The 23,936-nt window shown below is 35.9% G+C and overlaps 3 protein-coding genes across 13 annotated transcripts in view; 2 read left to right on the plus strand and 1 right to left on the minus strand.

Moving 5' to 3' along the window:
• The first annotated feature begins 479 nt into the window (after positions 1–479).
• cd63 (CD63 molecule) lies at positions 480–11,527 on the plus strand. The gene is made up of 8 exons (XM_081387444.1): positions 480–647; positions 2,630–2,714; positions 7,355–7,537; positions 8,922–8,996; positions 9,083–9,178; positions 9,682–9,825; positions 10,013–10,096; positions 10,197–11,527. The coding sequence occupies exons 2-8, from the start codon at positions 2,637–2,639 to the stop codon at positions 10,260–10,262; spliced, it is 726 nt and encodes a 241-aa protein (XP_081243570.1). The 5' UTR covers positions 480–647; positions 2,630–2,636; the 3' UTR covers positions 10,263–11,527.
• letmd1 (LETM1 domain containing 1) lies at positions 10,595–15,800 on the minus strand. Of its 2 annotated transcripts, XR_014031735.1 has the most exons (10): positions 15,647–15,771; positions 15,189–15,346; positions 14,985–15,100; positions 14,814–14,896; positions 13,987–14,173; positions 13,779–13,880; positions 12,699–12,851; positions 12,502–12,598; positions 11,731–11,869; positions 10,691–11,491 (listed from the first exon to the last, which is right to left on the minus strand). XR_014031735.1 is itself a non-coding variant. In XM_081387440.1 (9 exons), the coding sequence occupies exons 1-9, from the start codon at positions 15,763–15,765 to the stop codon at positions 11,796–11,798; spliced, it is 1,089 nt and encodes a 362-aa protein (XP_081243566.1). In that variant the 5' UTR covers positions 15,766–15,800; the 3' UTR covers positions 10,595–11,795. The 2 variants fall into 2 exon arrangements, 1 of the variants encoding a protein (XP_081243566.1); XM_081387440.1 differs by having other exon boundaries at positions 10,595–11,869; positions 15,647–15,800.
• gtsf1 (gametocyte specific factor 1) overlaps positions 14,985–23,936 on the plus strand; it is a 29,771-nt gene continuing 20,819 nt past the window's right edge. For 3 of the 10 annotated variants that reach the window (XM_081387446.1, XM_081387449.1, XM_081387445.1), the window contains exons 1-4: positions 21,571–21,613; positions 21,864–22,018; positions 22,608–22,729; positions 22,831–22,957. In XM_081387446.1, coding sequence (XP_081243572.1) covers positions 21,934–22,018; positions 22,608–22,729; positions 22,831–22,957 — 334 coding nt within the window. In that variant the 5' untranslated portion in view covers positions 21,571–21,613; positions 21,864–21,933. The other 7 variants (XM_081387454.1, XM_081387447.1, XM_081387448.1 and 4 more) reach the window with 5 other exon arrangements.

Consider the following 23,936-nt stretch of genomic DNA (forward strand, 5'->3'; position numbering starts at 1 on the left):
CATAATTTCTTATAAGTGCAGTCTTGTCTTTATGAGTAAGACTTTTAATTTCGTTAAAAACAGCAACATCAACAACAACAATTGAGTAAAATGTGACGCTTGTATTGTTGTTGATAACATCTGTCAACCATTATAATACCATTTTAAGTGTTTATATATATACATGCAAAAGTCTCTAAGTGCCATCTGAAATTTTCTTCTAGAATGATCATTTTGATCAAGCTCGTATATTTAAGTTCAGTAATTTCATTTAAATGGTAATGAAAATGACCTATTAATCATCATTTACATGAAATTACTGAACTTAAATATATGAGCTTGATCAAAATGATTATTCTAGAAGAAAATTTCAGATGGAACTCTTCATATATATATATATATATATATATATATATATATATATATATATATATATATATATATATATATATATATATATATCTGACTGACTATATCTACATGATTTTCTTTGCTAAGTTCAGTCTCATGCAGTAAGGGGTGGGGTGCAGTTATAGGAGGGATCACATTTACACAGCGCACACATCGACTTATCATATCCGTGTACTGTTGCTTCTTGCTTGGATAGAAAGCATCCAATTTTCACTCCACAGGTTTCCTGTACGCTATACTGAACATTTTAACCCGAGGTAAGCCTTCTCTCACCGATTAACGATATTTTCTCGGCAGGCGCGAGACACCTCTGATTTTAAAATTAACGTAATTTTTTCAAGTAACTTTGTCTCGAGACTGAAGCGAAGGCCACGTTTTTTCTTCGTTTGGGAATACTTCGTTTGGGTTTCTTGTTTTCTTAAGTAATTAGTTTTGACTGGTAATCCTCGAAATTACACGCGGGGTGTAATTTAGTTTACCAAATGAATGGCCATATTGTTTCCTGTCCTTCGCGAGCGAGCGTCTTATGTCGTAGACTGAATTTCAACATGCTCGTCTTTTCTTTGAGAGCGAGGCTCTAAAACTCTTCAAAACTTCAGACATATTGGTGGATTTCTTTGTAACATGCGAAAACTTTATTCTATCAGATTTAAAACGCCATGATGTAAAACTTTTAAAGTTGATAAATTGGCGTAGGAGTTGAAAAATAAGACGTTTGTATAACGCAAGAGGAGGGGATTATGAAAACAAGAAATACCTAAGTATTTTGTCAACAAGTGTCATCATCATCATCATCTTAAACATTTATTTATTTACAACTGGTTTACTGACGCAGTTAAATATAATGTAGGCATTTGAAAGCTAATAAAAAAAAGCATTTAAAACATGGAACTAAACTCTGACTGTTAATCTCGTGACCGCAGTCAGATGACGTTAAAACAGGTTACGCTTTCTCACGGTTTTACTTACTGAAGACATGTCAATAGTTATAGCATTTCTCATTTTACCTAATTAATATTCTGTTCGCTTGGCTAAAGCGAATGAGGACTATTATTACATTAGGCTACACACTGCTTTACCTCCAAAACCCATATTTTACCTACATTTATTTTGATTACGGGTGTTTTTCGTTGTATCAAATTTCGTTGTACTGTATACCATGCAATGACAATAAAGGTATAACTAAACTAAATAAACTTATTTTGTCTACAAAATTTTACAGAAGAAGCTTTGAAATTTCCAATTTCTTCAAATACAGTAAAAAACACAATGTATGGTGATTTTATGGTGACTTTTGTTTGTCTCTTGAGTTACTGTCTTGTAATCCTTTGTCCTATAAGAACTGTCATCACACACTGGATGAGACATTGGGTGCGTCTCAATCAGCTCTCTAGTTCACTATGGGGCACTGATTAGGGAGTCAGTCATTTCAAATCGCAAAATCTCTCCCTAAAAAAAATCCCAGAATGCACCGCAAAAACATTACCTTACATTTCTGAAGTGAAACAAAACACATCAGCCAACTCAATAAATATAATGACATGCGATAGAAGATTTTGAAAAGACAAACCGCTTTTTTATTATATGTCCGCATAAATACACATCACTGGACCGGTAGCGAACACGTCTAGTTAACATTTCTAATTAACATTCGCCTGAAATGTAAGGATATGTATCAAAACAATGTGTTTAAACCGCATAAAAATAATATAAAAAACATACAGGTTTTTGTGCCTGTTGTTGGGAGCTGATTGATACACACCCATTGTATTTTAGTCATGCGGTATAACATGTCCACCCTGGAAACTCTTCGGGGAAAGAATAGCCTATAATTTTTGAAAAAGGATATAGTCATCTGTACTGTTTTCTTTTTCAATCACTGCTTAATAATATCAACAAGAAATATGGACATTTCAATTAAATGGTATAGAAGGATAAAGTTCTACATGGGCACTTTTTATTTTTTTAATGACCCTTATATTGTTTATACTTTATTTCTTCTTTACATATTCTTGCCTTTTGACACTGTTTTAGTTTTTTATTTTGATGTTTTGTTTCAATTGCTTGAAAAGGATATTTGACTTTCCACAATATACAGTTAATTATTAGCCTCATTTAGCTTGTGTCAGAAAACTGACCTATATTGTTCCAGCATGTTTTAACCTTGCAGGTACTAAGGGCAGTAGGTGTGGTCGTAGGTACTTTCGTTTATGTGTTTTTACCTTCATTTTATTTTCAGGACTTTTATGAAAGGCGCCATGGCTGTAGACGGAGGAGCAAAATGTGTCAAATACCTGCTCTTTTTCTTTAATTTCATCTTCTGGGTGAGTAACAACTAATGTCTGTATTATTAATGTCATATTTCGCATTAGCCAGGGCATGTGCCATAACTGCTGACCGTTTCCCTGATTTGTCGTTGACTTTATTGTGAAAGATTTAGACCAAACCCTTCTTTCCTAACACTTCCTTTTTACAATTCACGCTTGCGTGTGTCACCTTCACTTTAGTTTAGCTACTGTGAGAGGCTTTGACGTGAAAGGAGAAACAAAATAGACTTTTTTTCCTCTACTTCTCAAATAAGTCTTATAGTAAATGCATAAATCACCTCACAAAGTTTTAAGAGTTTCTAGTAACTAATGGCGCTCACTTTTGCCAGTCAAGGAGTTCAGGGGGCCTCCACAGGGGGAGTTCTGTTTTCTCTTATGGTGACTAAGACATTTCCCAGCAATCAGGGAAACATGTTTCCTGGCTATGCCAGATGACTGGAAAACCATCAGTTTGTGTTGACATGTAGATCAAATATGGATGTAGATCTATTGCTTATGAACATGGGTTTACGCAGAAAGTGGATAAACCTTCTTGTTGGCACATTGCATGCTTAAAGGAAATGGAAATATTGTGGTGAACTCAAAATAAACTACACTGATGCACAATTAATGTGGCCCAACTTTTGCAAAGACACAATGCAGCCATTTACAGGTGTGAAATTTAAATGTGCATAATGCAAAAATGTTTTTTTATTTTTTTTATTTTTATTAGAGTGTTTATGACTGTCCTTTAGCAGTTAGCTGATAATGTAGGCTTCCTTTTAGGTAATAGAAACATAGCACTTCATCCTAGCAAGTTTGTTTGATCACACAAAGCACTGCTTGTTCCACATACTCATCTTGTGCTGTTGGTGTTGACATTGTTTGGTGTCTAAGCGTTCCCTGGTGTAAGCGTGCACACCACACACTCTGTTTACAGTGTAACCTGAGCATTAAGTGGAATGTTTCCTGAAGAAAAAAAAAAAACATTCTTGCGTGTGCAGCGCTCTGTTCTTCAAATTGACAACATAGCTGCAGCTGCTAATGGCCTTTACTTGTTTGAGTTGAGCTTGTTACAAGTATAGAAATACAAACTATATTTATCAAATATAGCTCATTTCGCACCTACACAATCTATGCTTCCTGTGATCACACACAGTCATGCTGACTTTGGACAGTTTCAATTTTCTAAACAACATTTAAGCTTTTTAAGATGGTCTGAGATGAAAGATGAACTGAACACACTTATAGACTTTTTCCAATGACTGGAGAAGATTTTAAACACTGACTGTGAACAACGCAACTTTCTCTGACTCGGCGCGTTTGGGCATTATCAGTCATGTATCAAATGACATTCATAATCGGCCTTACAGTTGTTAAGTACGTCTCTGGCTTAAGGTGAGTGTATTAGTTATCTGGATGTGTATGTTAGTGGATTTAAATGATTAATTCTGTTTTATTATATATTACAGCATTATGTATATTATTAAGGGAAGGAATTATTTAGGGATGTTGATGTTCTGAGCTAGCCTAGAAATCTAGACGCACCCTAGCGGCAGCAAAATGTATTTCGCAGCCAGGTACGTCTAGCAACTCTCAATAAACCTTCTCGCTGCAAAAACCCAGATTGGGTCAGGCCAATCACGTTGTGTATAGAGTAGGCGGGGGCGGGCTTAACATACACGACAGAGTTGCGACGGTTACCTGGCTGCTGCTACTTGAAAACAAAGAATGGCTGCTGATGGAGAACAACGGTCTTTCGAATCGGCTTTGGCCGCGACTCTGGAGGACTTGGAGTTCATTTTTTCTTTGAGAAAAGAGCAAAGAACGGCACTTAAGTCATTCTTAAAAAAAGGAAGATGTGTTCGTCGTTTTGCCGGCCAGATATGGCAAAAGTTGAATCTATCAACTAAGCTCCGCTGTTGGGAAAACGCTCTGGTTGGTTAACTGTCCTATTGCGTGCAGAGGGAATTTGAAAGACAGCCGTTTATCCCGCCCCTCGGATTGAGCCGTGACTATGGTGAGTTTCCAGACCTAACATCTTGATGTAGGTCTGGCTTGCCAGGCTAGTTCTGAGCAGTTTCTGGAATTCTTAAATGAACACTCCACCGTTTTTTGAAAAAGGGCTTATTCACCTTCTTTCCTACATTTAGATAGGTGGGCAAATGCATTTTTGTCTCAGTGCATGCATTGTTTTAGTTTGACAGGGTCGGCGCTAGCTTAGCTTAGCATAATGAATGGAATCCTTTGTTGCCAGCTAGCATGTCCTGAGTAAAAGTAATATAAAAAAAAAAAAAACACCTAATTACTTCTTGTGGCCTGCGTATTCACAACGAGTACAAATAGCGATGCAGATTAACACTAGACGATTTCCTAGGCAGATATTGACTTATATATTAAGGACTATATTAGGGGGAAGCACAGGCGATATCTCTGCGCCCAAGTAGCAGTGCTTCGCCTGTGCTTCGCCTGTGCTTTGCCTGTGCTTCGCCCTAATATAGTCCCAAGTCAATATCTGCCTAGGAAATCGCCTAGTGTTAATCTGCATCGCTATTTGTACTCGTTGTGAATACGCAGTCCACAAGAAGTAATTAGGTGTTTTAAAAAAAAAAATGTATATTACTTTTACTCAGGACATGCTAGCTGGCAACAAAGGATTCCATTCATTATGCTAAGCTAAGCTAGCGCCGATCCTGTCAAACTAAAACAATGCATGCACTGAGACAAAAATGCATTTGCCCACCTATCTAAACGTAGGAAAAGAAGGTGAATAAGCCCTATTTCAAAAAACGGTGGAGTGTTCCTTTAAGTTTTAGATTTCATTTACTCACAAGTTTTTAAACAGGTGAAAATCACTAATGAAGATGCAACATATTTAATATGTTGCATCTTCATAAGGGAATTTCACCTTTAATAATTAAAAAAATGTAAATGAATTGTGTGCCACAAAAATAGCTTTAATTATGGTATTCAATGAACATAAAAATAATGCTGTGAAAATGTCCACAATCACAAAGAAATTGGAATAGGAAACAATAGGAAATTGTATCCACAAGTTTTACAGAGGTTGTGTGGGAAGAACACAGATGTGTACAGTACTATTCAGATGGGTTTGAAAACAGTACATGTGTGAAGCGAATGTACTTAACTTTCCCAGGGAAAATTTGTTCCGTCTGGAAATTACTATTCTACATGGAGTACATTTCACATGTTTCGTACTGTTTTTTTTTTTTTAAATAATTAAACAATTTAAGTAAACGTCTTTTGAACTACATTTACATTGGCTGGATTTCCTGATACAAACCAGACTTGCAACCTTTAACAATTCCAGTGACATACAGAGAATAACAGTTGTGTTTGCTTTCTGAACTAGAAAAGAAAATTGTGGTGCAGGTTTGTGCTGGGAATTTGGTAGTGAGAGATTGTAAAGTTCAGCCTAAGTCATGTGATTGATCTTCCTATTTACGATGGCATCATGTGATGTGACTTCTCCATACGAGTTTCAACGTTCATCTGTGACACATTCAGTCAAGTAATGCCAAAGGCCACCTGGAATATGGTTGGACACCGCTCCTTATTTAGGACATTGTCATGTGTTTCTTTGTAATAATAGACACTCCTGGCAATTTCACTACATATCTTTATTTCATTCAGCAAATGAAACAGGATTCCTCCTGCTATTGTTTCCTCTTTGTCTGTGCCATACGGGTGCCTACCTGCTGCCACTTATTACCCTCAAATATTTACACTGGTGTTGCTTTGTATGTTTAGCCGGACCAGTGTAGTCATTAAAGTTGTTGACTAGCCGTGACGCCCATATATTCTACATTTGTACAGCTGACACATACATATTACTAAACATCCTTTACACTTTCTCAGTGGTGCAGTTCAGTACTAATTTACTTGGAATATTTACACAGTACGTTATCTGTGTGATGATGGCACGTCATTTTCTGATCGCTGACAAACCACACCTAATTACAACTCATTTTTTAAATTGAATATCTCTCTTTAATGCTCACCAACATCCTTTTTTACTTCTCTTATAAAACAGCATTTTCTTTCGGTGTACACTCTAAAAATAGATCAATCCAAAACAAATGTTTAATGGCAAACATGTTGAAGATTAGCTGATAGACTGTCGATTCATGAAATAAGCTGCTTTTGCTAACCTTGGAGGCTTGCCTTAAAGCAACTTTGCTCCATGACCTTAAATGGTTGTTTCAGATAACTGTGCGTTAACACCGCCGCCGGCGAGAGTGTCAAAGTGGCTGGAAGTCATTCATTTTCAATGCGAGTCAGTGGCGAGCTCCGGCGAGAAGAGTTGAAGTCCAATTGGAATGTAGAAGTCCTCCGCTTGTGAGGATTCCAGAGAACGCAGTCAAGTAATTCGATCTACGTCAGAGCGTCCCCGCATCTTTCTACGGTGTCGTTGGCAGGGCGGCGAGAGCGAATTTTGTCACTCTCGCCAGCGGCGATGTGAACACACAGTAAGAGAGACATCAAAAATGTACTCCAGGGTAGGGAAACATTGAATAGGCCATCAGAATTGGTCATTTTAATAACTGGATAATTTGAGAATGCAAATACATGATATGTCTTCTGTTCACTGTTTTTCACACTGACTTTTCCACTCTCTCACTGTCTCTCATCCCCAGCTGTGTGGCCTGGCCTTAATAGTTGTGGGGACATTGGTCCGTGTTTCATTCGTCAACACGGCCATCCTCAAAGAATACTCTGGCTCTCCTCTAGTAGTGATAATAGTGGGAGTCGTCATCTTCTTCATCGCATTCTTTGGCTGCTGTGGCGCTTGGAAGGAGAATCACTGCATGGTCACCACGGTAAGGATATGTGACAAATATTTGTGTTCTAGTGCATGGATTGGTATTTTATTTACAGTGATTCTAGTAGATGTGAACTAGTCATTGTTCAGACTTTTTTGCTAAGATAAAGGAAATGGTCTACTGGGTAGGGTTGCTTCAGCCATTTGTAAGGTCTTAAAGGTATAGCGGAGGATGTTTTACTTCCTGGTGGGTAACCTAAACTATTGGTCCTCCTAATTGTCAATCATTCTGGTCAATCAATCAAACTTTTCAAAAAGTGAAGAGTCTTATCTAAAATTTGGAAAGATCCTCCGCTATACCTTTAACATTTACACTAGGGGCTACTTAATTTGTTTGCACCATTTATTCTTAATGCTTAGCTAGTAGGTATAAGATCTTCATAAACAAATGCTTAGTCAGAGTATGACATGACATTTACCTTTATTGATTATCCAACTTAAAAATGTAAATAGGAGGTCATGCACTTCAGTTTTAACTTGTTAGGTTTGTTTTAATCTAATTTACCTCATGTGGGACCAACATTTCTGTAATAAATGCTGTAATCTCATTTGAATATATATATATATATATATATATATATATATATATAAATGCATCCACATCCCCCCCCCCCAATTTTTCCGGATTTTATCAAAAGTATTAACAAAAAGATTAATTTCATATAAATATTTCCAATTTGTCTATTATTATTATTTATTTTGATCTATTACTGATTTAATTATTTCCATATTTTATTGTACAATACATTTAAATATGTAAAGATAATAAAGATTCAGGAAGTACATTTTAAAATAATCAGGAGCAATAAATAAAACTAATAATAGATAATACTAATGCAATAAATAATAGTAATGTGCAAATTGACAAATGTTTATTTTATTATTAAAATCTGGCATGCATTGCGGTAGAGAAAATGAAAATTTTCATGAAACTGGAACCAGTGACAAGTAAATGTATAGGATTGTATATGTCAACTACTCTGAAATATTAAGTTTATATGTGGGGTTATGTTTTAAATAAGTTTAGTGGTGCAGCACACTAATATGTAGTATTGCCCAAGTAATTTAGTACACATATAAACACATTATTTCCAATAAGTTGCTGCTGATGCTTTTGTTTAAATGCTGACTGCTGTAAAACCGCTGTATGTCTGTTAATGCTGTTGACATGGTCAACACATCGCCAACAGGTTAAACCAGATTCCTTCTTACACAACACTTAATTTTAAGAATAGATATGTATCTGCATATATGACTGAAATGGAAAACAACCCAACACTGACCAGCTCTCAATAAAATCATTCAATTCTTTAAGATGTAATTTCTTGACTTGTCATTCCTCACTTTTATCATTCACCTCTCCTCTCTTTGTTTTCTCCTAGTTTGCTGTTGTTGTCTCCCTCATCATCATCATTGAAATTGGAATTGCCATTGCTGGATATGTCCTCCGCGCAAAAGTGAGTACTCTTCTAATTTCTACTTTATTACTATCAACCTGTTTTCCAGGACCATTTGGCTCCTAATAATCTCTGTGTTTCTGCAGCTGCCTGATGCTGCGGATAAAACCATCGAGTTCCTGATCGCAAAATACAACAACACAAAAGACGATCGTGACGCCGTCGATACTATGCAGAAGGGGGTTAGTAAACCCAAATCTATCACGTTTCGGAAAGTCCAAAAAGCCTGCTTGTCTGAACAAGGCCTGTGATCCTGCTCTGATTTCCATTTTCATGTGAATGACGCGTGTCTCGAGTCTCCCCAGCCTTGTTTGCTTATGCCATCTGTTGATGTTAAACTGACATCCTGCTTCCTCTTGTGCCGTCATGTGGCTAAACTTCAGTTTAGACCCTGTGGTGTACTTGCTCTCTACATTTTTGAATGGTTTTTAGTTCAGTGAATCCATTCTGCTGGATCATATGGTCTCTTTAGGTGATCTCTGCTTTTGAAGGGAAATGTATTAATGGATTCACTCTATGTAAAATGATGTGTTTATTTGTTTCTGTGTTGTAATTTAATTTAGGGCTGTCAAATAGATTAAAATAACTACGTTTTGCCATTTAAACAATCAGCTCTTTTTTTATATACACACACCAGACAGTGTATTTTAAATTGACTGAATATGAATTTATGTCTTTCTTATAGCTCAAGTGCTGCGGAGGAAACTCCTCTGAAGATTGGGTGAACTTCAGCGCCACTCACAAATCGGTCCCAGACTCCTGCTGTATAAATGTCACCAAGGACTGTGGTATTGGAGCTCTTGGCGATACCAAAAAAATCTACACAGAAGTAAGAAACTCTTTGTTCTTTGTCATTGAAATAGTACACTAGGTTTTGGCTACTTGACTCTTCTGTACTGTGGCATTTTCACACAGTCTAAAAACATTAAAAACATTTTTTTTTTTATAACGTTCAAAATGTTTGGACAGAACATGTGAGACACTAGAGACTAAGACTTTGTGTTTGTTTAATACAGGGATGTAAAGCCGCTTTGGAGAAATTAATAAAGGATAACATTCTGTGGTTTGCTGTGGGAGCTCTGGTCGTTGCGTTTGTGCAGGTGAGACCTGTAATTTTGTTTTACCTGTTGTCTGCACACAAGAACGTCAGTGCAAACTCCCCTTCTTCGTTCACTGATCATTTTTTTTTGTTTTTTGTAGGTCACGGGGGTTGTGCTGGCCTGCATTCTGATGCGAGCCATCCGCAGCGGCTATGAGGTCATGTGATCACATCCAGTCACTTAAAGCTTAAAGACTACTCAGTTTTTTTTTTTCTTTTTTTTTAACCATTATATAAATGCAAATTATTTTCCCTCTTGCTGTGTAAGTTGACAATACACATTTTCACTGAGAGTGAAATACATATGATATCTTTTTCTATGACTAATCCAGTAGATTAGTCTCCTGTTAAGTCTGATTTATTCTTAAGTATTCTGTCTTTACTACCATGTTGATATTCCTTTGGGTTATAGGACAACAATGAATTACTGAAATGCCAAATTTTATACATTTACAGAACATCGTCAAATAAAAGAAAGAAATGTTCTAAACAAGTTTGTCCTATTTAAGTTAATTTTATTATATTTGAGTTACTTGCTACAACTGTAGTTTCTGAATCAGTGCTAGGTTGATAAGGGATGCAAACAGAGACCATTAAGTTTGAAGTCTTTTAATAGAAGTTCTGATATTTTCACGTTGCGTTGACTATGTACTATCATACTTTTCAGTGACATGTTAACACTGAACCAAACAGCATTCTATTTATATATAAAATACAAAATAATGCAACACATTTGGCAACATAAAAAAGATAACAGCATGTATTGCACCGTGTTTATAGCTGTGTTCTTAAGTAAAAAGGCACCTGTTAAAAGGCTGAATAAGATCATTTTAGAATCTGACAAAACATAACTTTAATGCTTTGACCAAACAGCCCAGTGCACACAGCAAACAACTTCTTATTAGATAGAACAAATAACAAGGTGCAATAATCTTTGTGTAATTTTGGGATCTCAAAAATAAATATTAACATAAACTTATTTAAAATGAGTATATGCGGCATTATAGAACTTAGCTTCATATATTAAAGAATACACTTTATCTCCAGTATCCAGGCTTTGTAAACCTCTTTCCAGTTTTAACATCGGATTTAAACCATAAAAACTGGGTTGCTTTACATATTAAACGTCCCAATAGTGATTGTTTGTCTTACTAATACACAAGAAAAATGAACAAGATAGGTGATACTTGTCCTTGGTTCAGTGCTGATTTTAAACGTATACAAAATGCCACAAAACATTTCACAAATGATTGTGCTCCACGAACAACTATATTTAGAATGAATGTCTCAAGACCAATGAGCTTTAATTCCAAATGGATGCATTTGGCACATGTTCAGTGTGCTTTTTGTAGCGTGATCTCAGTGTATTGTTTTGCAGTGTATTGTCACCCTGTCTCTATGGAAGAAAAATGAATGAAATTATTCCAGAATCTCAATTGCATCTTTCAATGACAATGTCTCTCCTGTCTGTTCCTCACTCAAGTAAACAAAATCTCCAAAAAACAAATTTAAAGCACAGCACATTTAAAATGGAATTATTCAGAAACATAAAATTCCTTTGATTACAAAAGTAACATAACTAAGCCAAAGGACTGGTATAATAAAGCTTGTGTTGCGCTGCTTCAATTTGCATACAAGATTATTTTGTTCCCATGGTGCATTTTGGGTGTGGTGGTGGAGTCATCTGCTTCCTCTCGAGGTCAGTGACGTTGGTGTTTAGGGTAGTTTACAGTGAGCAGTACCATACAGTGCAGATAGAGGGAGGTCTCTGACTCTGATCAAACAGGAAGGAAACGCAATGCCACAATGAATGTGCGACACAATTGTCATGTCAATAGTTTCAAAAGCAAAACAATGGTTTACTCTGTAATATTTTTCATGCCATTAAACAAAAACTCATAGTGACCCATTAAAAATGATTCATTCATCACACTGCATTGCATTGTGGGATACAGTATCCAGGGCAATGCACTGTGTTGTAAACTAGACATTTTGTCAAATGGTTATTGCATACAGCAAATTTACATACAGTGCACAGTATACACACTGCATAAATGGTAATCTTGCATTCACACCATGTCGGAATTACCGTAATTATGAGATTCAGATTTGTAAAGTGTTCCCCAAATTGTACCACCTGACCACTGAAAAAGTCACATGGATGGAACCATTCCAAATGGTGGTGGCTTCAGCAGAAAAATGTAGTTTAGTAGTTAAGTCAATTTCTGTTTAATAATTCCTTTAATTGACTATTGATAATGTCTTACAAATGCCAGATTAATCTAAAAATAATTGAAAGACATACAATACAGTTTGAACGCAATATAATATATATATGAACGCAATATAAGCATAGTATGCTAGCACTCTCTTGTGAACATAGCTTTGATTTCATGGCCTACGTACCTTTGAGATGTGTTGAGAACTGCAACCACTGTGTGAGCCATTCCCGGCACTGTGCGGGACTCAGAAGCTCTGGATTCAGCCCTCTCACGTAACATGCCTAGGAGACGTGACGGAAAAGTGACACATTATCCTTCAAAAATCACAAAATAAAGGCTGCTGACAGAATGTAATGGGCAAAATAAGTAGCGACCTCTGACCTCTCTGAGCTCTGTGTCGTTTAACTGATGCAAGCCTAATTGAACAATGCTGCGGTCAAGCTGCATGAGCTCTAAGGCATGACTGTTCAAGCGTCGACCAATCCAGAAGCCTGGGAGGCGGGGCGTCAGGAACAGCAATGGACAGAGGTGTCTCTGCAAATATATTTATATGTTTGCATTTAGCAGACTTAAAAAAGGAACAAAAGCAATCTGTCAAAGAGACAATGTAATATTCAGTCAGGTTTATTAGACAACTAGATTAGGAAGCAAGCTATAAAAGTTGTTTTTGTTTACAATTTAAAGACATTTTTAAGTCATGATGAAACGGAAGTAGAGACAGAGCTTTTCTTCCATTATGTGGCGTACATCTAAGTGTAACGGATTATCGAAAAAAGGTAGGGACTAGGTTCTATGCATCGTTGTTGATTGGATTTTGAGATTTGCACTGAAGGCAGATGAACGTAAGCTAGCAGAGGAGGGGTTTAAGTGGACTAAGGGTACATGTACGACAATGATGTACTAAAAACGGAAAAGTTTCCTTTGCATTTTACATTTTTTTGCATACAGACAACAACGTTGTCAAAAGGATCCCCGTTCACCCGGAGCCGCAAAAAACGACAAACAGCGCTGTATTAAGCATGACAGGACAGTATTTGTCGATGTTGCCTTGTAAAGAAACACTACGCGCCAATAGACTGAACACATAATATGCATTCGCATGATGTCACCGTTTTCACAAATTCATGCTTTTATAGTTTACATGGAGACGATAATGGTATTGTTTTTAAAAACTTGCATTTTCACCATTGTCGTGTAATTGAACGGCCAAAACGCATAAAAAGTTTTCCGTTTTTAGTTGAAATTGAGTCGTCTAAACGCCCCCTAAAGGACTGGGGAGGTCCTGCAAATGTCACCAGAGAGAAGTCTTTTGTTTTCACCTGAAGGTCCAGTTGACTAGATGAATGAAACATGCACAGATGAATTGTTCACAATACGATTTATAACATACATTTAGGAAATAGTTTTAAAAACTTTTAAAATGCAATTCATGGTGCGGCTGGCTGATTATTTGGAGCTCACCATCTGATCTGCATACATTTTCTTGATACCTAAGGGAGGTCCGGAGAACAATGTTCTCACTGCGTGGACATCAGACACTACAGGATGGACTCCATGTCGCACCTGCAGACACATATTTATATTTATTATAAAGTCAACATCTGAATAAAACAACTCAAAAAGGCTATGATTATACACATGAGTAATATCATGACTTAGTTCAGGCTACCTTACTGCAGAGCTCCATGAGGCGGCTTTTAAGTCGGCTGTCTTGGACAGAAGAGGACGTGCTCTCCAGCCCCTTTACTATAGGCCAGTGGTGCTGTGCCCTCTGGGAGTGGTACACCCTCTGAAACTCCACCAGCTGCTGTGGGGTCCAGAAGTGCCGGATCAGAAGCTGGCGAGGATATAAGTACCTAGAGGGCAGAATTGTGGAGGAAAACAGAAGCAAAACAACACCCTCCATTCAGTATGGCTATACAACAATTGTTATTATTATTCAAAATAATTTTATTTCATTATTATTAAAATTAAAAAAATTAAATCAATAAAGAAATATTACACTGCAATAATACTATAAAATAAAAAGCAGAATATTTAATAATAATTATTATAATAATAAACATTAATATTACAAATATTTTTCTTTTCTTATTAAAATGTTAAACATTAAACAAATCATTAAAGAAATATTACTATTGCAATAATACTGTAAAATAAAGAGCAGAATATTTTATAATTATAACTAACTATTTTTATTATTATAATATTTTATTATTACATTTTAAAAATTAAATCAATAAAAAAACTATTGTACTGTAACATTAAAAGCGTATTTATTAATGATAATGAATTTATTTTAAAACACATCCATTTTTCCCTTGGATTTACACTCTTCACATCCCTGAGGATGAACGGATTATTGAATCAATGAATGGAAGAGTGACAGATAATAAAGCAAACATTTAATACTCAATATTCATCAATCAGTATCAAAGATACAGAAATACTTCATAATTGCAAAAAACACAGAAGTGTTACATGATAAATACTCACATTAGGATAAAGACCAGATAGTTGGCGAAAGGAGGTACTGATATGATGACCAAGGGAATGGCTTTGATTAAGTCCCTGCGGACCTGAAAGCAACACATAAAAAATGACATTTTAATAAAACTTACGACAGCAATATATCCCGTAAATGTCTGCTTCAGTTCTTCAACCCACCTGCCTGAGTTTCTCCAAATCACGGTAAGGCACATTCTGGTGCTCTACGCTGTCACTGAACATGCGAGTCATGATTCTTCTCACTTCTTGAGCATCTTGAAACAGGAGCCGGAACCCTTTATACAGAAACACAAAACCTATATCACAACACATCTCCCGGAGATGGTTTGAGGTTTAATAATCCAGTAATAATTTTAAATATACCTTTCATAAAAGTGTGATAGAGAGCATAAAAGCGAGGAAAGCGCCGCTGCAAGAATCTCTCATACTTCTCATTGACCCACTTCAGCCTGGACACAATGCTTCCACCAATTCCACGTCTTGCTTGTGAAGGTGAGTAGTGTCTAACAAACCACAAACTACTAGACAGACAGAAATAAATATAAATAAATAGATAATAAAAGATGATGTGTTGCTGTCACAACAGGGCAGGGAATGTACTGTATTTCCTGATTAACCCAATGCATTTTATTCTATTTCTACAAAAACTAAAGGGAGAATAGACTATGAGAAATACTTAATGTTGTCTAGTACTATTTATCATATTCAGACTCATTTTATAACGACTAATCTACATGCAAACTCTCCTAGCTAAGGGAGTATGCCTTCAAATGATCGATGCCTATAAATGATAATTTATATGAACTTATTATAAATAGTACCTGGATTTTGTGGAAGCCAATCTAGGTGTGCAGAGACTTGCTTTGACCCCGACAGGTTGTTTTCCATACAGTAAGATCACAGAAGCCCCGCGACATACCCCTCTACAGGACAGCGCCATCTTGGACTGAGCAGCTGACAGTTTTACGTGGGCGTGTCTTCAGAGAATGGAATGCGGATGCGGCACTGTGATTGGCTGCTGCAATAACCACATAAACAGTAACCAATGCGCACCAAGTTTTTTTTTTTTTTGTCGTTGACCGGAGTATTTGTGTGATAGGAGTCTTTATTTCAAAACTGATGATGAGCAAAAAACAAGCACACTAATGAGGTTTATCACTTATAACACATAGCCTAATGATAACCAATATCTTACAGATTAATGAGGTAATACTTTTTGGCTGAAACCTAAGACTTTTAAAAAAGAACTCACCACACTAAAAAAAAAAAGTTCTCCCATTTGTAGCCATCTAATTTAACTTAGTTAAATATTTGAATTGTTTTATTTGTATTTTATATAAACCCGTTTAGGTATATTTTTGTTTGTTTCATGTCTGAATTTGGAAATACAGTATTGACTATAGTACATAATTATGACATTAATACAATAATGATGAAACATATTAAGGCTTTAAGTAGAGCATTTAAATTTAGAGTTAAGGTTCCATTAGAATTTTAAATCAATTGAAGACTGTTTTGTGATGATCATAATTTTTTTTTTTTGCCTGGCCAGTCAGATAAGGTATTTTCACTGTGGAGAAGCAAAGGACTGACCATGATTAATAGTCCAGTCATTTTAAGCCAAAATGGGGGTCAACCTTGAACAAATTGCAACAGAAGCAAACTCAACTGATTTTGTATCCTCAATATGTCCTGAGTAAGGAAAAAAAAGTCCCGAAGAATCCCATTAGGGGAAAGTTTCGAAAAGACCCAAATATATCCTATTCATCATACGCCTATTCATTCTTTCTCTCACGTGAATAGGGTAAACATTTTAACCTTTAGATATCATCATGAAAATTACTGAGTTGATTACTTACATCAAGACAAACAAAAAATGTATTACAAGTTTTTTTAAATTGTTTGTTAACATGGACAAACGGTGCATAATCTAATTACGTATGTGCTAATTTGCATAAATACCACAACAGATCTAAACATTGGGTATAGCCAGGTGAAAATGTTTTGTTGAATCTTGTTGACACATAACAGTAAAATACTTAATATTAAGGTCTGAATGGAACCCATTTAGGCTACCCATGAGCATTAATACACTAGAGGCAGGAAGAAGTACTTTAAACCAGCCTTTATTCTTATTGCAGAGATGGGGTTTGGGGCTGGGTCCGTGGGACTGTTTCTGGGGATTCACTTTTTATTTTGCCTATGTCTTCTGCATTCTCCTTACCATTGTCTCCTGTTCTTCCCTCAGACTCGTCCCCCAGAAACAGTCCCACAGACCCAACCTCAAACCCAATCTCTTAAAAATTAATAAAGGCTGGTTTCTAAAGTATTTCTTCCTGCCTCTAGTGTATTAATGCTCATGGGTAGCCTAAATGGGTTCCATTCAGACTTTAACATTAAGTATTTTACTGTTATTATGTGTCAACAAGATTCAACAAGACATTTTCACCTGGCTAGACCCAATGTTTAGATCTGTGGTGGTATTTATGCAAATTAGCACATACGTAATTAGATTATGCACCGTTTGTCCATGTTAACAAACAATTTCAAACTTGTAATACATTTTTTGTTTGTCTTGATATAATCAACTCAGTAATTTTCATGGTGATATCTAAAGGTTAAAATTTTTACCCTATTCACGTAAGAAAAAGAATGAATAGGCGTATGAATAGGATATATTTGGGTCTTTTTCGAAACTTTCCCCTAATGGGATTCTTCGGGACTTTTTTTTCCCTTAATCAGGACATATTGAGGATACAAACTCAGTTGAGTTTGCTTCTGTTGCAATTTGTTCAACATTTTTTCATAAAATGACTGGACTATAAGGACTTCTATATTGATGGAAAATTTGCCACTTTCGAGCACTTGTATAAAACCTTTGATCTTTCCCAATCACAATTTTTCCGATATTTATAGGTGCGCCACTACATTAAACATTCTTTTACTGAGTTTCAGGAGTTACCTCAGGATCATTATCTGTATGATCTTTTTGGTCAACCCCCTAATGCCAAACAGTTGGTGACTCGGTTTGTTTCTTTGTTTGCATCTCATTTTTCAGTCTCTTCAGATCACATCAAAGCAGCATGGGAAAATGATAGCGGAATTAATATCTCAAACGAGATTTGGGAAGAAGGACTGAAGCGAATCCATACCTGTTGTTAATGCAAGATTACCACTTATTCAGTTTAAAGTGTTGCATAGATTGTCAAATCTAAAAACTTAATAAAATGTACCCTTCAGTTTCCCCGTTATGCGACAGATGCAAGAGCTCTGATGCTCATACTTTTTGGTTTTGTCCTGACCCAATACTGTAAAACTCGACGTACATTCACATCACATGTTAATGCAGCGGTAGAGTTACACCAGGGGTCGGCAACCCGCGGCTCTAGAGCCGCATGCGGCTCTTAAGCGCCGCCCTAGTGGCTCCCTGGAGCTTTTTCAAAAATATGAAAATGGAAAAAATATTTTTTCTTTTAATATAATTTCTGTAGGAGGAAAAACATGACAAACATTCTTAACCCTTTCGCACGTACGATCACATCGGTCGGTGTGATTAGAACGGTCAGTGCATCACGTGATCAACTGCTAAATTCAAATGTGCTCTCGCGCGTTGGCTGGCGCTGAGCCAGAGACAGGCGCGCTCAGAGCTGTCATATAACACAACTTTTCAGTGTTTTCAACCACATAATGTTTATTTTAGGTTTCAGACATATAATACTAAAAAAAAAAATACATTTAGAGTTTGTAAAATACATACTGATGTTAAAGGAAGAGGCAATAATAACCATTTCCATTATAATTAGACACGTTTTATTCATATTAGATACACATTGTGTAAGTAACTTTAAAGTTTACTCTATTCTTCTCCCATTTCACCAGCCACTTACTTTTATGTATTTCGGGAGAAGTGGATGAATTCACGTGTTGTAAATCCAACAGATCCGACAGCTCAACTAACGCGATCGTTATAAAGGTGTTTAAACAACAAAACGCTTCCACTTATGGGGCGCCGTTTGTAAAGCGGCTCACGCTGAAAATAACAGCAACATTTTGTCACATTTAGCTTCAAACAATGTTAAAAAAACTGGTATGAATTTTTGATGGTCACTTTTTACCACATTTACAACAATATTTGTCAACTTAGAGATATTTTAAATAGTTAAATCTAAATATTAAATGTTACACCTAAATGTTAAATATTAAATCTAAATGCTAAATCTAAATCTAAATGTTAAATCTAAATCTAAATGTTAAATCTAAATCTAAATGTTAAATGTTAAATCTAAATCTAAATGTTAAATCTAAATATTAAATCTAAATCTAAATGTTAAATCTAAATGTTAAATCTAAATCTAAATGTTAAATCTAAATATTAAATCTAAATCTAAATGTTAAATCTAAATGTTAAATGTTAAATCTAAATCTAAATGTTAAATCTAAATATTAAATCTAAATCTAAATGTTAAATATAAATGTTAAATCTAAATCTAAATGTTAAATCTTAATGTTAAATCTAAATCTAAATCTAAATGTTGAATCTAAATCTAAATGTTGAATCTAAATGTTTTGGGTGAAACTAAATATTTAACTAATATGCAAATTCAAAATGCCGGAAGTGGCAAAATAAAAGCTCGAGGTGGTCAGTGTGTGTTTATAGCATGGTTTATAGTGTCAAATAATGAATAAAAACCATCTCATAATAATAACTATAATATAACGATAATAACTTCCTAAAATAATAAACACGTTTGGAGAAACTGTAGAGTATCGTGATGAGAGTAATGACATGACATTCAGTCAAAGTGAGACCCCTAGTGGCTGGCTATTATGGCTACAGGTCATAAGTCCCGCACTTTTCATAAAAGTGACACTAGCCAACTCTTCAAATACAGTTTCTCCAAACGTGTTTATTATTTTAGGTAGTTATTATCACGATAATCTATGTCCAAGAGTCCATTTCCTCGGATGAGATGGTTTTTATTCGTTATTTGACACTATAAACCATGCTATAAACACACACTGACCACCTCGAGCTTTTATTTTGGCACTTCCTGTTACCGGCATTTTGAATTTGCATATTAGTTAAATATTTAGTTTCAACCCAAACATTTAGATTCAACATTTAGATTTAGATTCAACATTTAGATTTAGATTCAGATTTAACATTTAGATTTAACATTTATATTTAGATTCAACATTTAGATTTAGATTTAGATTTAACATTTAGATTTAACATTTAGATTTAACATTTAGATTTAGATTTAACATTTAGATTTAACATTTAGATTTAGATTTAATATTTAGATTTAACATTTAGATTTAGATTTAACATTTAGATTTAACATTTAGATTTATATTTATATTTAACATTTAGATTTAGATTTAACATTTAGATTTAGATTTAGCATTTAGATTTAATATTTAGATTTAACATTTAGATTTAGATTTAACATTTAGATTTAGATTTAACATTTAGATTTAGATTTAGCATTTAGATTTAATATTTAACATTTAGGTGTAACATTTAATATTTAGATTTAACTTTTTAAAATATCTCTAAGTTGACAAATATTATTGTAAATGTGGTAAAAAGTGACCGTCAAAAATGCATACCAGTTTTTTAAACATTGTTTGAAGCTAAATGTGACAAAATGTTGCTGTTATTTTCAGCGTGAGCCTCTTTACAAACGGCGCCCCATATCCACTTGCATATATTTGACAATCGGAATATCAGATATTTCATGCCATATCTAACAAATTTGTGAATATTTTGAATAAAAAAGGAAAAATGACATAAAAGCAGATCATCATTCATTCAGCTCTGTTGCTGCTGCGGTGTGTCACGTGACACGCAATGACGCGTCACCATGGAAACCATAAAGTGACATTCTAAATAATGGTCGCCTTGAAAAACTCATGCAGGGGGGAATCAGTAGAATACTGAATACTGTTAGTCAGAATATTTTAAACTGACGTGTGAAAGGGTTAAAGTTTTTCAACGTTGTAAACATAATACACGAATAAATAAATCGAAACATAATACATTAAAATGATAATGGAAGTTAAACTTAAAGCACGATTGTACAGCAGATTAGTCACGTGGTGCGTCATTCTCTCCAGGATGTGCTGCAGGGAAAATAAACATTTAATAATGAATGCTCATTATGTATTTGTAGCCTACTTATCATTTTGATACTAGGGGGCTAATAAAGCTAATATAGACACTTACAGCATGTGTTGCCTTCATTATAAGGCTTATAAGGCTTTTAATTTTTTGCGGCTCCAGACAGATTTTTTTTTTTTTTCGGTCCAATATGGCTCTTTCAACATTTTGGGTTGCCGACCCCTGAGTTACACTCACACTGCACGTATTCGCAATCACAAAAGTTCATGCTCGTGCTTTAAAGCTTTGCCGGGTAAACATTCTAACATGATGTACTTTTTCTGAGCATTTAACGTTACGCCCGAAGCGCGCGAACAGTAAACTGGATTTTTGTTGGGTCAGACCATCTGCTAGCGATGGGAGGGCTGAGACTGAGAGAGCTACATGGAGCTACATGGAAAATATGCACCAAACAAGCCACTTTGAAATTTTTCTGTCGTGTCGAAGTTTTCTTGAATACAAACGTTGGGTGACCCTCCCCCTAGACTAAAAAAAGTTGGATGACGCTCCCCTCAACAAAGGATAAAAAGATATCACCCTATTTTCCTCCGGTGGTCCATTCCATAAATACCGAACGGTCCCTAAAAGCAATTGATTGACAATCTCAATTGATTGCAGGCAGCAGGTAAGCACGCGCAATTCCTCAAGACTACAAAAAAGTTGTAAGTTAAGAGCTTTTAGACTACGAAAGTATTTCCAGTTTTGTTTTTTGTTTTTAAATGCGAATGTTTTTGTTTTAAATTCACTGACTTTTGGCCTCGCTTTTTCCCAAGTGGTTTGACCGTCCTGCTCAGCACGTGCCGCTTTTCTACTGATTAGTGTGTGTTGCTGGTGTTTTATTTGGTTTAATTTCACATTTGGCGTGTTTCCTTTAGGGTGCCATTTTTATCAGAGCTAACGGAAGACGCAAGGCCACAACCACCCAGACCTCCAGAGGACGCAAGCATGGCCACTTATAGATTCGGAAGTAGCGTTGGCCCGTCTGGAGTAAACTCTGAAAATCAGCCGCGCAGCTGGAATGAACAGAGCGGTAATTTAATAGTTGGACTTGCTATATCACTACGTTTACATGGACAACAATATTCCGATATTATTCCTGATTACATCAATCCGGATGAAGTTATACTCGAAGTAAACACAAATCGAATTAAGACAGTTTGAGTATTCGCATTTTAGGCGCATATATTAAAATACGTCACGCTATTAAAATTAGTGTGCGAGTTTTCGCCGCATTTGGCGACAGGATATAACAAGGGATCATAGCTTCAGAATTTGTATCCGCCCTCGCCTATTTGCACGAATAGAATGACAAATAATGAACTGCACTTGAAGCTTTCGTACAATAAAAAACCTAAAACTGTATATGGCATTAATCGATCTAACGTTATGTTATAACATGTAAAGCGGGAACATGAAAGGAATATTCTAAAAGCAGTTCATAAACACCTTAATCAGAATATTATCTTATTCAGAATAAGGCCAATAATTAGATTACTGCTGTCCATGTAAATGCTGGTAAGTCACATTAATCAATTTATCAAAATTGATCATATGCTTCTTTTGAAAGCAAATAAGTACAGTTTCTATGTTGCATTTGATGGCACATCTTGTTTCCAAAGCTTATGGTGAAGACGCTTGCACTGATGATGCCGACCCCAACAGGATTGTGCAGTGCCCATATGACAAAAACCACCAGATCAGAGCCTCTCGCTTCCCTTATCATGTTCTCAAGTGCAGGAAGGTCGGTGATGGCACGGGAAACGTTCTTCATTTGTTTCATGCATTTATTTTACTTCTGCCTTGGTTTGTTTTAACTTTATACGTCTACTTAATTTGTTTCAGAACCACCCCAAACTGGCCAGTGAGCTGAAGACCTGCCCCTTCAATGCCAGACACTTGATTCGCAAGCATGAGTTGTCTCATCACATATCAAACTGTGAGGACAAGAGGTCTCTGAATGCTGAAGAGGGTTAGTGTTGCATGTGTGAATGTGACCCTCTTGTCGTTGCAATCCAGTAAGACTTTCGTTCATCTTCGGAACACAAATGAAGATCCTTTTAATGAAATTTGAGATCTTTCTGTGCACTAGCGGCGCCAGGAAACTGGATGGGCCAGTTAAAATAAGCCCAAAAAAAACGGGTTCCCTTCATCTCCGTTTCAGCGCTTTTCTGCGGCACTGAGGACAGCGACTCACTAGCCTACCTGAATTTAATGCGTAATTATCATAGGTTTGCTGCTTTTTTTTAATACAATTACAATTTAATTTTAATTTATTGTTTAATAAAATTATAGGCCTCTTATTTTTAGTTTATTAAAGGTGCATTAAGCAAGTCTCTGAGTTTTTGCAGAACTATGCCCCCTCTGGCGGCAAGCGAAACTGCAACCAGAGGTGTGCACGCTCACGGACAAAAGTTTTCTTTTTTTTTCTTTTACGTGGAGTTTGCGTTGGTGTTTGAAATGAACTATAAGCAGGTCTCTTACAATCCATCTTCTACGGAGAATGCCGGCGAATACTCAAACCTGCCAGGCATAGCTATGTGAGCGTGCCGTGAACGCGCATGACGTCATGCCCAGTCTAAAATTCCGGCCCGAATCCCTCTTATTTATTTTACTTTACAGGATTATAGAGACAATCTCAGTGATCAGAGAAGGGCTCATTCAGCCCATCAGGCAATTGTTTAAGCATGTATGGGTTAGAAAATGGGTATTTTTAACATGAAAAGTTGCTTAATGCACCTTTAACAGCAACAACAGCTGTAAAGATGAAGTTGACGATCGCCATCTCCGTATAGTGAACGCGCCTATAGAGAGAAATGCACATCATGGATTACATAATCAGAGAGTAGCCTTTTTCTTTTCGTTTTAAATAGTTAAAGACATTTCAAGCTTTCTTAAAGGGCACCTATTATGCAAAATTCACTTTTACATGGTGTTTGAACATAAATGTG

The sequence above is a fragment of the Scardinius erythrophthalmus genome, assembly GCF_964197995.2.
Source record: "Scardinius erythrophthalmus genome assembly, chromosome: 15".
In the NCBI taxonomy this organism is placed as follows: Eukaryota; Metazoa; Chordata; class Actinopteri; order Cypriniformes; family Leuciscidae; genus Scardinius; species Scardinius erythrophthalmus.

Bases quoted from the DNA above. Each gene is read 5' to 3' on its own strand.
- cd63 (XM_081387444.1), top strand. From the start codon at position 2,637: ATGAAAGGCGCCATGGCTGTAGACGGAGGAGCAAAATGTGTCAAATAC. The intron at 8,997-9,082 runs GTGAGTACTCTT...GTGTTTCTGCAG, and splicing joins GATATGTCCTCCGCGCAAAA to CTGCCTGATGCTGCGGATAA. The intron at 9,826-10,012 runs GTAAGAAACTCT...TGTTTAATACAG, and splicing joins CCAAAAAAATCTACACAGAA to GGATGTAAAGCCGCTTTGGA.
- letmd1 (XM_081387440.1), bottom strand. From the start codon at position 15,765: ATGGCGCTGTCCTGTAGAGGGGTATGTCGCGGGGCTTCTGTGATCTTA. The intron at 14,897-14,984 runs GTGGGTTGAAGA...TGTTGCTTTCAG, and splicing joins ATTTGGAGAAACTCAGGCAG to GTCCGCAGGGACTTAATCAA. The intron at 11,870-12,501 runs GTACGTAGGCCA...CTGTTTGATCAG, and splicing joins GTTCTCAACACATCTCAAAG to AGTCAGAGACCTCCCTCTAT.